At 53.7% G+C, this 18801-nt stretch overlaps 6 protein-coding genes across 6 annotated transcripts; 3 read left to right on the forward strand and 3 right to left on the reverse strand.

Moving 5' to 3' along the window:
- Positions 1-32: 32 nt before the first annotated feature.
- Positions 33-1403, reverse strand: J4E85_011197 (uncharacterized protein; the record flags this gene model as incomplete). Its single annotated transcript, XM_051475400.1, has 1 exon — positions 33-1403. One exon carries the CDS (start codon positions 1401-1403, stop codon positions 33-35), a length of 1371 nt encoding a protein of 456 aa, XP_051320847.1.
- Positions 1404-2586: 1183 nt separating this feature from the next.
- Positions 2587-4236, forward strand: J4E85_011198 (uncharacterized protein; the record flags this gene model as incomplete). The annotated part of the gene is made up of 1 exon (XM_051475401.1): positions 2587-4236. The coding sequence occupies one exon, from the start codon at positions 2587-2589 to the stop codon at positions 4234-4236; it is 1650 nt and encodes a 549-aa protein (XP_051320848.1).
- Positions 4237-6423: 2187 nt separating this feature from the next.
- On the forward strand, positions 6424-8486 carry J4E85_011199 (uncharacterized protein; the record flags this gene model as incomplete). Its single annotated transcript, XM_051475402.1, has 2 exons — positions 6424-7028; positions 7088-8486. The coding sequence occupies 2 exons, from the start codon at positions 6424-6426 to the stop codon at positions 8484-8486; spliced, it is 2004 nt and encodes a 667-aa protein (XP_051320849.1).
- Positions 8487-11070: 2584 nt separating this feature from the next.
- On the reverse strand, positions 11071-12946 carry J4E85_011200 (uncharacterized protein; the record flags this gene model as incomplete). The annotated part of the gene is made up of 4 exons (XM_051475403.1): positions 11071-11328; positions 11379-11536; positions 11585-12847; positions 12904-12946. The coding sequence occupies 4 exons, from the start codon at positions 12944-12946 to the stop codon at positions 11071-11073; spliced, it is 1722 nt and encodes a 573-aa protein (XP_051320850.1).
- A 467-nt stretch (positions 12947-13413) lies between these two features.
- Positions 13414-14818, reverse strand: J4E85_011201 (uncharacterized protein; the record flags this gene model as incomplete). The annotated part of the gene is made up of 2 exons (XM_051475404.1): positions 13414-14675; positions 14728-14818. 2 exons carry the CDS (start codon positions 14816-14818, stop codon positions 13414-13416), a joined length of 1353 nt encoding a protein of 450 aa, XP_051320851.1.
- A 1340-nt stretch (positions 14819-16158) lies between these two features.
- SYB1 (SNAP receptor, synaptobrevin) lies at positions 16159-16835 on the forward strand (the record flags this gene model as incomplete). The annotated part of the gene is made up of 3 exons (XM_051475405.1): positions 16159-16272; positions 16527-16758; positions 16813-16835. 3 exons carry the CDS (start codon positions 16159-16161, stop codon positions 16833-16835), a joined length of 369 nt encoding a protein of 122 aa, XP_051320852.1.
- Between the last annotated feature and the right edge of the window lie 1966 nt (positions 16836-18801).

Genomic DNA, 18801 nt, shown 5'->3' on the forward strand with positions numbered 1-18801 from the left:
CAAACAAACTCAGTGCTCCTACAAGCCATCGTCTACAACTCCATGTTTTCAACAAGAGGCTGAAGGCGCTCCTTGAGGTCCTCGACGTCAAGCTCCTCACCCTTCCAGAAGACCTGCTCGCCACCAGCGGTCTTAGGAGGAATCAAGACGTTGGAGACGACCTGAATGACGCCATCGCTAGCAACACCGTCATGGACAGTGACGCGCGAGAAGCCATTGATCCTAATCTCCACAAAAGGTCCGTAACGACCGACATCAACAGCGAGGTTCTTGCCGCAAAGAGCAGTAGGCATGTCGTAGTGGTAGCCTCCCGGACGCTCCTGTACAGAATCCTTGTCATCCTTCTTACGTCCATCGTAGAACGCATCCGAGTAAAGCGTCTCATCAACAACAATGTGGTACTTCAGCAACGCCTTGAGGTACTTCTCGCCGTACTTTGAGAACAAGAAAGCATTGGCGCGCGCACCAAGTTTCTGGAACGCAAAGTTGTTGGGGGCGAAGAAAGTTCCGCCGTTGTGCTCGTATTCTGTGCTGTTCATCTTGTCGAACAGACCGGTCTTTCCTAGACCCAGCTCGAGCGTGCTGAACTCGCCGGGGAGCAGGTCGATGATGGAGGCGACGTTGGGGGGAGGCACGAGGATGGAGTCGACGCCGTGGACGACGCCGTTGGTGCCGAAGATGTTGACGGCTACGAGGCGGCTGTAGAAGTTGATTGCGGGGCCCTTGAGTGTGACGCGCACGGTTAGGCGCTGGGAGTGGCCAAGAAGCTTCGAGGGCTGGTAGAGGGTTGGGATCGTGTAGGTCTTGAGTACGCGGCCTGCAGGGTACAAGTCGTCGGTAACGTGGTACAGGAGGATGTCCTTCAGAATCTCCTTAGAGGGCTTGTGGTGGTGCTCGGGGATCTTCTCAAAGGCCTCGTCTGTGGGGGCGAAAACGGTGTAGTTTGCCTTGGTGCTGTTGAGCGCCTCGACGATGTCGTCGAACTCGTTGATCCACTTTGCGAGCTTTGTAGTGTATTTGCTCTCGTTGATGAGCTCGTAGACTGTGCGGTTCGGCTTCTGGTCGTGTGGAGGGTGGTGAGGGTTGCCGTGGTGTGGCGGTCCATCGTGGCCGTGATGAGGGTCCTCAAAGTCAACGACACTGTCGTCGAATTGGTTTCCCTCTAACCACGACTCAACGTCAGCGCCAGCATGATGGATCTTGCTGTAAACATCCTTGGCACCGTCCTTGACCTTGCTGAACGCATCGTCAAGCACGCTCTGGGCGTTGTCAAAAACATTGTGAGCGCCATCGACGAGCTGCTTTCCAGACTTCTCAATGTTGATGTTGGAGAAGACTTCCGGTTCGGTAATGACAAATGCAGTCGCCAGAGGCAAGACTGGTACAACGCGTGAGAACCGCATGGTGACCTAGTGATTGATGGGGAATCGGGGAATTGGGGAAAAGTGGTAGAGGAACACAGGTAAGATGTAGCTAGGCAGCGAAGCTAAAGAGTAAGACGGAGTCGATTACAACACCACTGCGTGGCGACGTTATTGGGGGGCGGAGCGTCGGTAAGTGACCCGCTTGTTTGGGTGTCGGACTACAAGGCGGACGAATCCAACGAACCAGAATTGTGCCGGTTGGAGTAGAGGAAGATGCTGCAGCAATGGTTGGATAGTTTCGCTTTCGTATTCACTCGTATACACAGGTACAAACACCGGCCTCAAGGTATGCTTCCAACGCACCGTCGAGGCCTCGCGGCCGCGTGCTGTACGTACCAGGCTGTCAAGGACGCGTCAGTCGATCTTCCCCGCGTTTCCACGGCGGAGGCGGATGTGCTGGATGGCGACGACGTGACTACGTCATGATCACCGATCCATCTCACCACCCGAAACTTTGAGTGTTTCGTAGCCTTCGACCGGGTAAGTCTGCGATCTGAGATCTGATCTTTGGGATGCTCTAGCGGATGTGTATACACTTCCGCTGGGAAACTCCAACATCCGATACGCATGGGATGCTTGGGGGTGTCTAGATCATCACGTGATGACGCGCTGTCGGCGAAACCATACACCGGAGCGGTTTCGTCATCGACCCATCAATAGCACAAACACACCAGGGCTACTTGCTTCCGGCTAATGCTACAACGCCGGTTCGTCACCATGCGTTATTTTCGCTCTGCGCTTTCTCTGCAAGGTACGAGGCTAGATCAGCCAGTACCAGACGCCGACGCGTATGCTGTTACTTTGTTTGCCGGTTCTCCGGTTGAGCACATAGCCAACACCCGCAGTGGGCCGCGGAAATGCATCCTTCATTGGCTGCCATGTCTTCAACGGGGCCTTTTCACTGCCAGAAACAAGCTTTTTACCAAGCAAATGTCAAGCTTTTCAGACTGGGTTCTGCCTGGGCTGCATGTTCGAGTTTTTGCTGCATTGCCGGTGTGTCTGCGAGCGACAACGGACGTAATGTGTCGTCATGCGCATGTACGCTGTCTACGTGTACCAGCAAACACTCGTATAAGACTGAAATTCTCTGCCCGATACATACGAAACTTGTTCCAATCCAAACCTGTACTAACATAAACACCTTCTTCGAACATTCATCACCATGGCCGGACTCGCTAGACACGTTGACACCGATGAGCTCCTCGAGACTCTGAAGGACCACCCCATGCACAAGGCTGGAGGCCACAAAGCTTCGAGCCGGGCGACATCACACATTACACCATACTCGAGTCGCTACGCCGCTGGTACCGAGCTATCGAAATTCAAGATTCCCCATGATGGTGCTCCAGCGGATGTTGTCCATCAATTGCTCAAGGATGAGCTTGATTTGGATGGACGCCCAAGTTTGAACTTGGCGTCTTTCGTCGGAACCTACATGGAGAAGGAAGCCGAGCAGCTCATGATCGAAAACTTGTCGAAGAACATGTCAGACGCTGACGAGTACCCCGCAATGATGGATATGCACGCACGGTGTGTTTCCATCATTGCTAATATGTGGGGAGCACAGAAGGGCGAGAAGGCCATCGGATCAGCGACTACTGGTTCGAGTGAGGCTATCCATTTGGGTGGACTTGCAATGAAGCGTCGCTGGCAAGAGAAGAGGAGGGCAGAGGGCAAGGACACTTCAAACCCCAACATCATCATGGGCGCAAACGCACAAGTCGCGCTAGAGAAGTTTGCAAGGTACTTCGAGGTTGAATCACGCATCCTGCCCGTAAGCGAGGAATCGTCTTACCGTTTGGATCCCAAGCTGGTGAAAGAGAACATTGACGAGAACACTATCGGTGTGTTTGTTATCCTCGGTTCCACATATACCGGACATTACGAGCCTGTCGAAGAGATCTCCGATATCCTGGACGCTTTCGAGAAGGAGACTGGTAACGACATTCCCATCCATGTGGATGCAGCATCTGGTGGCTTTATTGCCCCCTTCACCCACGCAAAGGCCGGCAAGAAGTGGAACTTCGAGCTGCCGCGAGTCAAATCCATCAACACCAGTGGACACAAGTTCGGTCTCGTCTATGCTGGCGTTGGCTGGATTATCTGGCGAGACGAAAGCTACCTTCCCAAGCACCTGATCTTCGAGCTCCACTACTTGGGTGGAACGGAGGAGTCATACACTCTGAACTTCTCCCGTCCAGGAGCCCAGATCATCGCACAGTACTACAACTTGATCCATCTGGGATTCTCTGGCTACCGCGCCATTATGGAAAACATGTTGGCCAACGCACGGCTACTGAGCAGGGCGCTCGAGCACACGGGCTGGTACCGTTGCGTCAGCGACATCCACCGCAAGAAGGGCGACTTCAAGTACGAGGCGGGCAAGAAGCAATTCGACGAAGGCGACACAAGCGCAGACTACAACGCCGGTCTCCCCGTCGTAGCCTTCACGCTCACCGACGAGTTCCACAAAGACTTCCCCCACGTCAAGCAAGAAGCCGTCAGCAACCTGCTCCGCGCCAAGCAATACATCATCCCCAACTACCCGCTCCCGCCCGGCGAAGACAAGACCGAGATCCTGCGAGTAGTCGTCAGAGAGAGTCTGTCACTTGACATGATCGACAGACTCGTTACGGATATCTGTGGCGTCACCGAGATGCTGATGAAGACGGATGCGGTTGATCTTGCAGCATTCCAGCCTGGCGCCAGCCCGAGTATCGAGAAGACGCATGCTAATAAGGGATTGAGGAAGGAGCATAAGCACAAGGCGCAGAGGCCGAGCTCGGACGGCGTGTATCGGACGGTTTGTTAGATGGATCTCGCGATCGGAGATGTGGCGGACGTGGGCGCATGCGGGTGGCGTGGGGGAGAGATGGGGCGATGATCAGGCCATGGTGGGAGGGGGGCTTGTGAGGCGTTTGTGGCTGTTGGAGAGGATCAGTCGAATGTCTGTGGTGGAGTAATGGATATGTATTGATGAGATTGTCAGGCATGATTAGCCATGTTTGGTGTAATAAGCATCTTTTCGTTACTTTGATGTCGTTTGCTGGAACCTTGTCTTCTCTAACTAGATCAACTGGCAAACGTGATGTTGGTACGAGCAGTCTGTCTCTCAATAGCGTTGACGTAGGCTCATAATCATTTGCCGTACCCAGAGATATCTTGACTGAAGATTGACAACCTCGCATCTAGCAACAACACACGTCCTGGTAGACTGAACATATGTTACTGAACACAGATTGCAAGATAGACAGCGGCTGACCCAAGTGATCAGGCTTGTTCTCAAAATATTGAACAAGTACTAACTGCGCATGCTCTGTGTAGGCCTATCGTAACTGGTAGTCATACGAGCAGTGTCTGTGTTGGTTCAACTTGGACTTGAACTTTCTGATGCCTGTTGATCCCGCAGTGGCGCAGTTCCTCTTGCGTACGTGGGGGAACGATGCTTCCCCGTCGTCAATCACTATGTGGCACTGCTACGGCTGTCGCAACTATTGGTGCCCGCAATGATGAACGCTTCACCTTGTGCCTTGTATGAGGCATTTTTACTAGGCATGCGTCGATTGCCTTGGTGTAGGTTTGATTTCCAGTGTGGTGTAAGACCTTGTTTAGATTAATGGGCAGGATGGTGGAGATACAGCATGTTCGAGCTCGGCTGTCTGCAGTTTACAGTTTTGGGATGCGATAACCTTGGAAAGAAGGAGTGGTTGACAGTCGCGCTAGGCCTAATCTGGAGCCATGGGGTGAAGGAGTGAAGTTGTGAACCGTTGAACTGGCCGTTCTCGTAGCTTTGACCATGTATCTTCATTAAGATGGTTTATCTAGGCGTTTCATGGCAAATCAAGTTGGCTTTGGAAGACTGGTTCCCTAGAGACTTGGCGCGCTTGTATTCCAAGGTTCCTGCGGCTCCAGCTATCGCGGTTCTCCTACGAGATGGCGCGGCCCATGCCCAACACATGGCTCAACCACGATCACCAGCAAGACTGTCCCCTTCCATCGACGCACACGTCTGTGATACCCTGCTCAGTCGACCACTCTATCCGAAACTCGCAGCTATTGGACCACGAATGCAACGGCGGCATACACATGCTGCAGGCTCATCACTACCAGCACTTGGTGATGGGGTGCATAATACAGTGTAGAGGGCAAGCGAGGTGGCACTGCATTAAACAGTCTTTGGCCATGGTCTGCGAGTCGGCGAGACATCGGACAGGCTGGGAGCGGAGCATGCCAGGTGTCATGTCATACTTCGAGCCGGGTCGCAGCCACGTGCCCCTTGCGGTACCTGGCACACGATTTCCGCTCCGAATCGACGAATATCGAGATCAAGCTGCACGATCAACGCTGCTAAGATGAACGATTAGCGGTCCCTGCGCGGCTGCTTTGGGCGCCGAACCGTCTAGAACTCAGCTGGTCGCTAGCCAGTCGCGGCATGGCGCATGCAATGCACGTCTCGCGATCGCTCCGTACTTCCATGACAGCACGACCATCGCCAGCTTTACGCTCCCTACGAACGCTCGGCCCGTCCCCAAGTCGCTCGTTTTGCGTCCCTGCAGCGGCCATAGCGAATTGTGGCGGCGCGCTAGGCCGTCCCTCACGTCATAATCCTGGTTGGCGATGCTGCAGCAAGCATCACCAATCTTGAACCGGATCTCCTCAGTTTCGACCATCTGTACCCCTTCCGGTGGAGAATACCTGATATGGCTGACAGATGACATTTAGGGCACCTTTTAGTGTCCAGCGGCCTCGTGCCCTAGAAATTTCGGTGAGAGCCCCATTGTCGCCTTCATAGGGTCATGACGTCCCACAGGCCCTGAAGCTTCTCTTTCGCCTGCGGCACCGCAATGCTCCCGACTCTCCACTACCAGGTCTTCTATGAATCGTGACCTTGATGTTACGACGTAGTTGCTCCTGGCCGCCGTGCAACACCTGCGATTTATTTGTTTGTTCCGATTGTTGCACTCGCAATTTTAGTGCTGCCGACGACGAGCCTCCGATTATGTCCAGCCGCATTCCTCGCATCTTGCTCTATGTACTCAGTCGCGACGTCCGCCTTTCAGACAATCCTGCCTTCCATGCCGCATCCCTCCACGCCGCGCGCCCAACTTCTGCGAGAAACTCTCCAAATGGTGACAGACGGCACCGCGATGACTCGTTGACCTCGGAACACGGCGGCGCAAACTTTACGCACCTCTTACCCGTATACGTTTTTCCCGCCAACCAAATCGAAGTGTCCGGCTTCCTCTCCTCCCCAACCGACAAAAGCCCGTATCCCGAGGCGCGCAGTGAGGTGGCCAAAGTATGGCGGACAGGACCCCATCGCGTACAATTCATAGCGGATGGCGTGTGGGATCTCAAGGAAAAGATTGCGGGGCTGAACTGCGGCTCTGGATTGGAGATGCGCGTGGGCAGAACGCCTGAGGTGGTTTCCGACATACTCGACTGGTATGCCAAAGGCGAGCACGAGGGCAAGATTAGCGGCATCTGGATGACCGCCGACGACAACACAGAAGAGAAGAAGGAGGTGGACAGCGTAAAGAAACTCGCAGAAGAGCATGGAGTTGATTTCAAGGCCTGGGCCGACGAGAAGTACTACATAGACGAGTAAGTCTTGCCTGAAACGTCTGTCTCTGCGTCTGGGAGAGTATGCTAACGCGCAACAGTCGCGATTTACCCTACGACAAGATCTCCGACCTACCAAATGTATATACCTCATTCCGGAAAGGACTCGAACCACTGCGCGACCGACCTCGCCAAACTCTAACTACGCCGTCTCAACTTCCACCGCTACCGCCGAGCATACCACCCCAAAAACAACCATTTACCATACCTTCGACTTTGGAAAAGCTGAAGAAAGTGTTGATGTCTCCACTTGAGCACGACAAAACATATACCCTGACCTGGCCACCACAATGGCCCACCGATGCTCAGTCAGCGCATCCTTTCTCGGGAGGAGAAACTGCTGGTCTAAATCGCATAAACCATCTCATCAGCTCTGGGGCTATGAGCTCGTACAAGGAGACAAGAAACGGCATGCTTGGTCTCGATTTCAGCACTAAGCTCTCAGCCTACCTTGCTCAAGGTCACATCACCGCTAGGCAGGTCCATTGGGCGATGCTCGATTTTGAGGAAGGGCGTGGCCCCGGCGAAAAGATAGCTGGCTACGGAAAGGGTGAGAATGCCGGAACAGCAGCTGTACGTTTCGAGCTGTTATGGAGAGACTACATGCGACTTTGCATGAGAAAGTTTGGACATAAGATGTTCAGTCTATACGGCATCCAAGATCGCGGTACCAAAGGCAACAAGGGAGAGTCACAAACAAAGAAGTGGAAACGACTAGACAAGTCTGGTGGTGCTGGGGACGATCCAGCCAAGACGCTTGAATCTTTCCAACGGTTCCGTTCTGGACGCACTGGAGTCGGTCTCATCGACGCGTCAAACCGCGAACTCTTCGTCACCGGGTACACGTCGAACCGCGCGCGGCAAAACGTCGCCTCTTTCCTGTCGTCACACCTGAACATAGATTGGAGAGTCGGAGCCGAGTGGTACGAATGCTTCCTCGTGGACTACGACCCCGCTAGTAACTGGGGCAATTGGCAATACGTCGCTGGTGTCGGCAACGACCCACGGCAAGGCCGCGTCTTCAACCCCGTCAAACAAGCACTCGACTACGACAAGCACGGCGAATACATCAAAGCATGGGTACCGGAACTACGAGGTATCAAGTTGACACGAACGGTCGGTCCCGGAAAGGAAGAAATAGATCAACAACGACTGATGGGTCTCTACCAAGCCTGGAAGCTCAGTGATTGGGAGAAGCAGAACTTGGGTCTGAAGGGCGTTGACTGGGTCGAACAGCCGCTCACTAGGATACAATTCCAGGTTGGCCGCGGACGTGGTGGCGGTGGACAAGACGGGAGGTCGAAACGAGGTGGTGGAGGCGGAGGCGGAGGCATGCCTTGGCGGGGGAGAGGAGGAGGAGGTCGTGGCCAGGGTCCTGATCGCAACTCTCGCCGTAGAGACGATGATGGTCCTACCATTGTGAGCAGTGAGCGAGCTTGATGTATCGCGCTTTTGCTCAGGCTCTGTCGATTCCCCCACCCCGTTTCTGTATGATACTTCGCGTGTGCTCCTTGCTTAAAGCCTCGCGTGATTTCAAATGCATTTTCAGTACTCTTCGCTTATTCGTGCCGTTGTTGCTTGTGAAGCTTCCCATTTGTTACACTTCGTCACGGGACAGTGATGCGTCATCATTCGTTCTTACAGACATCATGTCCCGCAATATAGCTCGTGAGATTCTTGTCGTCACCAACAATAACGGCATGTCACGAGAACCTATGTGCTAAGAGTCTTACGCATGATTGCGACACTTGGTGTTGGTCTGCCATGAGGTGCCAACATCATCATCCGTCATTCTATCTGCCCAGATAGACTCTCATTCAGTGGCAAGGCCATACTTCTAATATGACAAGAACTAGCGACCGTTGTCATTTCAATAAGCTAACGCCACCACAATAATATCTAAATCCGTATCGAGACGAACCACCATCCATCAACTGACCATCAAATTATATAAGTTAATCATGTTTGAAATACCTATGCCTCACATCCCCCACAGTTTCTCACATACCATGTGCACCATCATGCAATGCAAACCTCCCCTCTCAAACTCTCCCCCAGGCCCCCAAACCGGTGAGGCCCAACCCCACTCGAGCAATCACACTACCCGGACGGGAAGAATGATGACGCGCATGCCCGGCCCAACGCCACAGCAGATCAATGAAAGCAGCAAATGGCCGCTTAGTAGCGCCAATCCCGAGGGGCACTCGCGCTTTGGCGTTGTTGTACCCAAACTCTGATTTCTAGACACATACGCTTCACGGGAGGCATTTAAATACATGGGCTGTGAATGGCTGGTTTAGATGTAGTAGGTGCGATACGCATGTTGCATAGGTAGTTACTGGTGTGTGAGTGGCTGGGAAATAACTCAAGCGTTGGGCGGGATAAACGACGGGCGAGTTCATAGAATAGACTCGCGGCGTCTTGCCCCGTTGGCTGTTGGCTAAGGTTGCGATTCTCATCCGTAGTCCACCGTGTGCCGTCTAGTTATGAGAGGGTGTGGTGGTAGGTAGTTCGCCGACTTGCTCAGGTGGGATATCTAAGTGCCCAGATGACGTGTGAAAAGAGGATTGGGTTATAGCGGTTGCTTACGCATGGCTCTAATATTCAGACATTGTTTTGCTGATGTACGGTTTCTACCTAGGTAGTCGTCTGGTAGGTCATGGTGTGTGCTGCTGTGTAGATTCCAAAGACACATTGCTTTGAGGTTGCTCATGTCCTGCAGCAGCTTTTGCACGGAAGGGTAACTTGATTCCCGGGTTATGCGAAGTAGCCTGCTTACTGAGGATTATCCTGCTACTCACAAAAGTCGCATGTACGAGATTTTCGATGGCTCACTCAACTGCTTAGCTTGACATGCAATTTTAGGTCGAAAATCGACTGTCGTACGCAGCTCATTCGCTGCTCAGGGTCAGCGTTACGCCCGGAAAGCCGTGTCTTGTCAATATTCAACTCCGTTGCTAGTCGTGTTCGGTCATGTTCACTGTAGCCGCGTCTATGCGAAGAGTCATGATGAAGAATATCCAATGACGACACTCCATGCTCGGATCGTGTGCCGTTGCATCGCTACATCATCAGTCCGTCACTGTTCATGTCAGAAGCGCTTGCGCGGTTTGCGATCCAGCTAGCAGCACGGCCTCGTCATGCTTCAGTTCTTCTACCTGCCCTGTCAGCGTCTTCTCAAATGCATAGTGTGCCTGACTGCACTGCACCGGTATAAGTCCCACTCATGCACAACACTCAAAGATATCACAGGCACCAAGGAACATGTGTGACGGAATTAAATTTTGAGATTGAGCCACAGCATCTAAAAGCCATGATCCGAAAATAAACTACTATACAAACGATGATCTCAAAGTTGCAACGTTCATTAACGCGACTATTGAAACCCAAACTTCAGTGCCAACCAAGGCAGGTGGAGGTCCAGATTTGTATATGTGCGCGAAAATATATGCATGAAGAACAAAATGACGCTTTTTTGGTGGTATTGAGTCCGCGCAGACAATGTCGATCGATGACGGGGTCTATGCCGATTACAAGACCATGATAGACATGCAAACAAAAGACGGGCGAAATCTGGCCTGATAGCTCGAACAGACCGAGTCATGGCTTATCGATCAAGAGATGGCAAGCGTAAAGTGAACAATCAGTTGTCGACTTTGTTGCGCGGACGTGAGAGTATGCAGGAAGTTCATCCTTGAAAAGAGCATAGTCGAAAGCGAGGATCAGCTCACACAATGCAGGCGACAGCGATGACAAGAGTGGAGTCGTGGCCATGTCGTTGAACAGCCCCAAGCTCCAGAAGCTTTCTCGACGGAGGAGCACTCAGCGCATAGTAATGCAAGCAACAAGGCGAGTCCGGCTACGCGCAAGTCAAGAAAGAAGATTTCGAAGATAGTCCAGGGTCATCGGGTGGATATCATGCCAGGCGCAGCAGCAAAGTTCCAAGCATTCGGGTCATGCAAACAGGGCAGCATTCGGCGAAGGTTCAGCAAAATGTGCATCGGTCACGGCAACTAAGCGACGCTTATGCGCCGGGAGGGCCTTGGGCTCCTTGACCGCCCTGTTGTTGCTGGGCGATGGACGCATACCACATTGCAAGGTAGTTTTGGTAGCCGCCGTAGACGGCGTATGGGTCAGCAGAAGCAGCACCACCTGCATCGGGTGCAGCTGCTTGAGGAGGCTGCGCGGCCGCGGCGGGCTGTCCATATGAGGGTGTCTGCTGGTGTGAGTATCCATTGTCGTTGTTTCCGTTGTCACGTCGTCGTGAGTTGTTCTTCTCTCGCTACATGATATTAGCATCCGTGTAGTACGTCATACAGCAAACAAACTTACCACTTGGTCGACCTTTTCCCAGATAGCTCGCTTAGCATCGTCAATGGCTTGACGGGTTCCAACAAGACCAATCTCGCGCTCAATGTCTGCGCCAGAAGCTTGCGATACGTTGATCTTGCAACCAGTCTCTGATTGCATGGACTTGATAGTTTCACCACCTATAAATCGTTAATAAGACAACCACAACATGTGCAAAGCGATGTTACCTTTGCCAATAATCATGCCAACAGCATCAGAGGGAACATGAATGCTATCATTGATCTTGCCAGCTCCAGCGCCTCCAGCAGCAGCTCCACCGTAGGGATCAAAGTTATCACGCCTGGTGAATGCTTGCTGCGGCGGCGCGGCGGCACCGCCACCTTCCATTTGCTTAGTGTCACTGTCGACAATCTCCATGATGAGCTCCTTGGCATGTGCGGCAGCAGTGGGACTTCCGATGAGGTTCACAGGTCGCAGACCATTCACGCTCTTGTTTTCACCGACAATGTTGACGTGGCAGCCACTGCGCTCTTGCAGATCACGGATAGTCTCACCGCCACGGCCGATGATGAGACCAACAGTACGATCAGGCACCATAATTTGCGACGACTGTTCACCCTCACGAAGAGCGGGCTGTTGCTGGCCAACCATTTTAGCGGCGGGTCGGGCATTGCGGCCAGTCTCACGAGCAGGATTGCCGCCATTTTCTTCGATGATGCGGTTGATCTCGCGCTTAGCACTGATACGAGCACCCGGGCTACCGGTTATACGACACTCGCGCTGAGGTCCAGCCTCGGGGCCGTTGATGAATTGAATGCGGGTTTGAGATTCTTGTTCAATGCGGCGGAGACTCTCACCTTGACGTCCAATGACAAGGCCAACCAACGAAGAGTCAATGAGAATCACCTCAGAGTTGTCATTAGCAGGGGGCGAACGTGCCTGCCCGTACTGCTGCGAAGGAGAGAAGGTGTCACGCCTAGGAGGAGAGCGATCACGTTCACGTCCATAGCCACCTCGGCGCTCATCACGACGCTCATCGCGGTATGGGTTGTAGCTTTCACGCACGGGTTCTCGGCGCGCTGGGGACCGCGAGCGCGACCGAGAACGTCGGTAGGGCTGGCGTCCGCTTAGTCGCGGGTCTTCTTGATAAGCTGGAGCTGTGTAAGTTTGCGCTGGGACACCATAACCAGACCAAGACTCAGGTATACCTGGACGCGCTTCGTGTGCAAGGCCCTTCTGAGCCGCAAAGCCGCGCGCCTTGGCCAGCGCATCCTGGATGCTGACTGAGCCGGAGCTTACGGGCTTGATAGCGCTGAGATCAAGACTGCCAGAGTGTGTGGGAGGAGGGAAGTTGTATCCGGGCATGGCGGGCGGGGTGGCAGTGGGCATTGCGCCTGGGAAGCCTGGGGGAAGGCCTTGGGGAGGGGGATGTTGCGCCTGGGGAGGCTGCTGGGGCGTCTGCGATGGGGTAGTCGAGGGACGTCCAGCAGCTACAAGGGCAGTCAGTACAAACGTCGTGGGCGTGGTGAGAGTGTGAGCGACATACCGAGCGCCGCCAGGATGGCGTTGAGATCGGGGGGAGCGGCCATCGGAAATGCGCGCGACCAGGTGGTTAGTTTCAAGGATGAATTGGGACAGCAGTTTTGATGAGCGACAAGAAAGCGAGTAGGGCGCCGTTGAGTCGAGTGCGCGGGTGGTGTGTGTCGTGTGCAGAGATCTTTGTCGCGGCGAAGAAGGAAAGAGGAGTCGGGCGCAGCTTTCGTACGCACGGGCCACTAGCGTGGTATTAGCCGAGCCGTGGCTGGTTCCAAGGTTCTCTCACCAAGTGAACCTTGGGTTGCTTAGGGAAGTACGAACTGCCAGAATGCTACTTGGATTCACGAGTTAGAGTACACGTGCTTTGCAGTTTTGATGTAAATTACGTCAATATTGGCTATAGTACGACACGCGCCCGCAACCTGATCGCGCCCAAGGAAAATGACGATGAAGAACAACAGAAAGATCTAGTATAGTACCAAGTGCGCTCTGATATACAAAATGAAGACGGGTATAACATCTACGACACCATCCACCAGGCGCCGACGACAATGGAAACCAACACGAGGATGGTGAGGATGCTAGCACCAGCCTTGTCGCCAGTGGTCACGACATCAAACTTGATAGGATCGTCACTCTTATCATCGTTGCCAGCGTCGGGGTTGCTCTTGGAGATACCGCCCTTCTCTGCAGTCGCAGGACCGCTGGTAGACGGGTAGAGCAGCGCCTGTACGACTTCCATGGCCGCCATCTGCTCACCAACACCGAAGCTGCCGTCGTTCACTCCATTTGTGGTCCACTTGAGCCCACATGAAGTCTGTTGATCACCTCCGTTGCACTGCTTCGCCGCGGCCTGGGCGGATGCCTGGAGGTAAGGGTCAATCTGTTCGCGGGACCAAGGAGCGACACTGGCTGTGTATGCCATGGAACGTGCGAGATAGGCCTTGAAGGAACGCTGATCTACGTCACACTTGCCGTTGTTCTCGCAGGCGACTTCAGACATGACCTTGTCCTTGAAGAAAACATCGATTCCGTCAATGACACCCTGGACACGCGTCTTCCATTTTTCGTCCTGCGACACGTTCCACATGGCGGCAGCACCGGCCATGTGAATGCCAGCATTGTACGTCCATTGAATATGGTTGATGGTTGAGCAGTTCTGCGTGTCGTCGGTTCCGTCGTAGTAGTGGTAGTCCGGGCTCATAAGTCCCACCGAAAGTTCCCACTCCCAAGCCTTCTCAGCCCAGTCAGCGTAGGTTTGGTTACCGAGGTATTTGTAAAGTCGCGAGGCGATGTTGAAGAAACAACCGTTCGAAATGGTGTTCTTGTAGTTGTAACCTTGGTTGAAGCTGAAGATCTGCCACCTCAAACCACCACCGCAAGTCGACATGTCCCAGCGCTTGTATTGGGTGTTGAAGACGGCCTGTGCAAGAGACAGCCAAGAAGGCTTGCCATCGGGAAGATCAGGAAACTTGTTCTCTGCAGCCGTCATGGCGGCCATGCCCCAGAAAGCTTGGTCATCGTTTCCGAGCGTCTTGGTCTGGTTATCAGGCATGTAGTTGGCGTTCACTCCGATCTGGGCTTCGAGAGCCTGGGTGGTGATTTTGTTATACTGGTCATCACCCGTGTAGTACCAGTAGTCAACGAAGGCATTGAACATGGCACCACATTCCCACCAGTAGTATGGATCTGGAAGATTGCCTGGTGTGTCGCCTGGGTTGTCACCGGTGTAGTACTTGCGCAAGTTCGCGGAGAGTGACTTGGCGGTCTGCTTGATGGAGTCTGTACATGTCAGTGGGTATGCTTGCTGGCGTCGGACTTGAGGAAGTCGCACCTGGGGAGCTAATATCCAGGTCGACCGCGCCCACACTTGCGAACAACAGGTTCGAGGCGCCAAGGGCGCCGAGGGCAGAGGTGAGCTTCATGTTGGGTCGGGTCTAGTCGGCAGTTGCAGCCAGGGTCCAGCGCCAGGCTTGGAGACACACTGCGCAGTGTCGCGAAGGGAGTAGTGTTGAAATGATCAAGCTTTCAGGCCAGCAGGCGGCTTGGCTCTGACGTGGGGTATCGTAGAGAGTGTCGGGTTGATTGACGGGTGGTATGAAAGGAGCGACGGGGATCAGGGGCGCGTACGGCACGGCGGTCGACACGGGATTAGAGGTGTGTATCGATTAGGAAGCGGTGCAGCGAGTGTGTTCGAAGAGAAGGGAACGGGAAACAGGAAGCTGGCGGTGGAGCAAGCGTTGCGCGAACTCCTGAGCGGCGAATGGGTAGCAGACACCGAGACTCAAGACATTGGACACGCGTCTTGGCGGCGATCAGACCCACTTGCCAGGTACAAACGGCGCCTGGCCTGCGTGAGGCCTGGGGATGCCTCTCGCCCTGATAGGCTAGCGATGCAGGCACACTCTATTGACGACAATGCACGATGCTTCTGCTGCATAATGTGTCTCGTTGACGAAGACGCCTGTCGCTTCTGTTTGCTGCGCAGAGACGCGGCGATGCGGGCATCTGGCTGGGCGGCGACGACAGTGATGACGAAGCGCCAACTACACACTACGTTTAGTGTAATTGTCTTGTCAAAATCCGGTCCGTCTTTGTTCTCGTCGCAGGTCGTATTGCCGTGTTGCCACGCCGCAGCTGCGGACGGAAGTCTGGTAAGCAGTAAGATTGGCCTCGTAACAGCGAGGCTGAGACGACGAACCCGTCTTTACTTTCAAAGACCATCGTCGACGGGCTGAGGAGAGGCGGAATTTATCTGTGAAGATTTTCGAGCGTGTAGACGGACCGATGGCGGATCGTGCAGCACCTGTTGCCTCATAGCCAGAGTGTCGTAATCGCGAGGCTGGTGTTCATCACGTGCCGTGGCGCAGGCTGGGCCGCCCAGATCCAGATGGGGGCCGGAAGCAGGCACGGCAGCGATCGCATCAACTTGAATAGAATACCGTCATAACCGTTGGAACATCAAATTCGCTGTTGACTCGACTGTGCACACTGCGCAGACATATTGGCATTCACAGATTAAAATTCCGTGTTGTTGCGCCAGGTTTCACGCAAACATCAGCCTCACTGCTCAAACGGAGCTGACACATTGCGCTCGTTCGCCATCCGGGCTGAGCGGACTCTTGGTCTTCCTCTGGGCAACCACACCACCATCTCCATCCTCCAGACACCACCTCACCACCCACACCTATCCATCACCACCACCCTTTGAAGCCTACGCCAGTCGCACGCTACCCGGAATCTCCAGCACACTTCATCTCCAACCATGTCGAGCCGCGAAGAGCCCCCGTATGATCCCTACATCCCCAGCGGCGGCGCCGGTGGCCAGCAGGGCGGACAGGGCCAAAATGGCAACCACCGCACAGCTGCGCTCCAAGCGGTATGTTGTTCTTTTTCTTCTGCGTGCGGGTCGAGCGCTGTGTCGTTTGTCGCATCCTCGCAAGGCACCTATGGTCGAGCCGCAGTGGCCGGCAGAGAGCTTGCGTCAGCGATGCGATAGTGACCAGACTGCTTCGCACCCTCGTTGCACCTTCCCACTGGCTTTGCGCGCATGTGCAGACATACATGCATGCGCGAAGGAGCGGTTCAAAGAAGCTTTAAACATCTGTGACCTCGTGCTGACTCGTATCCCAGGAAATCGACAGCACCGTTGGCATCATGCGGGACAACATCAACAAGGTCTCAGAGCGAGGAGCCCGTCTAGACTCGCTACAGGACAAGACCGATAACCTCGCCGTGTCCGCCCAGGGCTTCCGAAGGGGCGCCAACCGTGTGCGCAAGCAGATGTGGTGGAAGGACATGAAGATGCGCATGTGCCTCATTGTGGGCATCATCATCCTGCTCATCGTCATTATCGTTCCTTCTGGTAAGCCGTCCCTCGTAGACAACTACAAGCTTCCTATGGCTAACACACACACAGTCGTTGCCACGCAAAAGAACTAAACCACACCCACGAGATACCACGAACCAGTACATTAATAATAGCGCGGACGGGGGAGGTTGCACAGCCATTGGGGGACGGAGGAGAATGGCTACGAGTTGCACTACGATCAACGACAGCGGTCTCACTGTAGGATGTGTGTCACGGCGAACACGGAGCGATGGATCAGATCTGTTTCTTGTCTTTCTTTGCATTCAGACGGTCGTGCTGTGCTGCACTCACGGATAAGCTCCTTTGCATGGAACGAACTCCGCCAACCGCTACGAATATCCAACGAGAGCCCAGTTCCCCCAGCATGGTCGTCAGACGAGCAAATGGAGTTTTATGCATTGTGAGTTGCTGTCTTGCATGTCTATAGTCAATTTACATCTTATGCCTTGATTGTGTACTGCTGCGTGAACAATGTAGGAGTGAATAGGGACGTGGGTCATAATTTGAGAACAACCTGAAAGAGCTGTTACTTAAGCACCGTCCAAACAGAGACTAGACTGATCACACAGTATACTCGGTAAAAAGCGTTTCAACAACACTCTGTACAACGAAAACCGTCATCATATCCTATTCTTGAGCGGGGTGAGTGCGGCAACCGCCGTACCACCCGATTAGATACGCCATTAGCTCATGGGGCTGAGGATGTTCTCGATGAACACCAGCGATATAGCCCAAATACATCAGATCTTTCCAGGGATGGTTGGATAGATTACGGTCTGTGGCACTGGCCTGCTGACATTTAAACTCGGCCTTGAGTAAACTACTGACAGTGGTATCAGGCCAACCACACACACACGGCTATGACGGTAGATCATCGTCTTGCTATAGGCCGACTGAGCTCCGATCCGGCATCTCTATGCCGAGTTCACCGTCACGCTGCTTTGCGACGTCCTTGTTCAAGAGCAATATGCGTAAGGCGCTCTACACTATAATTCTCAAGGTTGAACTCATGTACGCCACTATGCGCCGCGTGAAAACAAACGCACTCCCTTGGAACAATACTTAAAGCCCGCCAGCGGTTATTCGAGCAATTAACTCTCACGTCCTTCTGTCATCTTCCTATACCTTTGCCTACTCTTCCACCTCCTCGCCTCCCCACGCATGAAGCACATCTCCATCATTCTAATTTGTCTGTAGACTTCCTAGAAACAATCAGTCCTGTGCACACAAACAAGGCACCACAACTCGACATACCTCCAATGGCGAACTGTACAAGCGGTCTCAGCCTAGCACGACAAGGCCAATCGAACTGCGACAACGTCCAGGGAACCTGTGCCTACGCTCTCTGCTCCGATCCCTTTAACTCGGCCCAGTGCTACGGTCTAGACGCTCGTCTCGGTCTACAAACAAACTACCCGTCTTACTCCTACAACTGCTACACCAACTGTCCGGTGGCATGGGATCCTGAGTATCCTCTTGCGCAGGGGAATACTGCTTTGTAAGACCTGCCATTCAAATACATACCTGGGTCAAATCGAAAGCCACCTGAGCAGCATCTATTCGCAGGCTTCCCAAGTCGAAAATGCGTTAACACGACGAACAGTTGTTGCGACGATCCTGGTATGGTGGTGGTGTGTCGACCCAATTGTAGCTGTACAAATGTTGACGACGTCGCCCCATCATCGCCACCGCTTTCGTCACTAGCGCCTTCTACGTCACTCGCGAGATCCTCGGTGGCTGACGCGACCTCGACATCTACGACCGATGGCTCGAGGACTGGGACGGACACGGCCTTGCCTTCTAGTACTGGGCCGTCTGCGGGCTCTAGAGCAGGCGTAGGTGTAGGTGTAGGTGTGGTTCTGGGAGTTGCGGCGCTTTTGGGTTGGGGTCTTGTGTAGACGGTGCAGATGCGCAGGAGACACGTTCTAGGGTTTGCCGACAGGAGAAACCAACAATACGAAGAAGTTCGTTATTATTGACGCCCAGGGCTACACCATATTTGGCCTGGGGCATGGGCGTCAAAAGAAACTGGCTCCT

Source organism: Alternaria conjuncta (assembly GCF_024043145.1).
Source record: "Alternaria conjuncta strain BMP 0040 chromosome Unknown scaffold_31, whole genome shotgun sequence".
NCBI lineage: Eukaryota > Fungi > Ascomycota > Dothideomycetes > Pleosporales > Pleosporaceae > Alternaria > Alternaria conjuncta.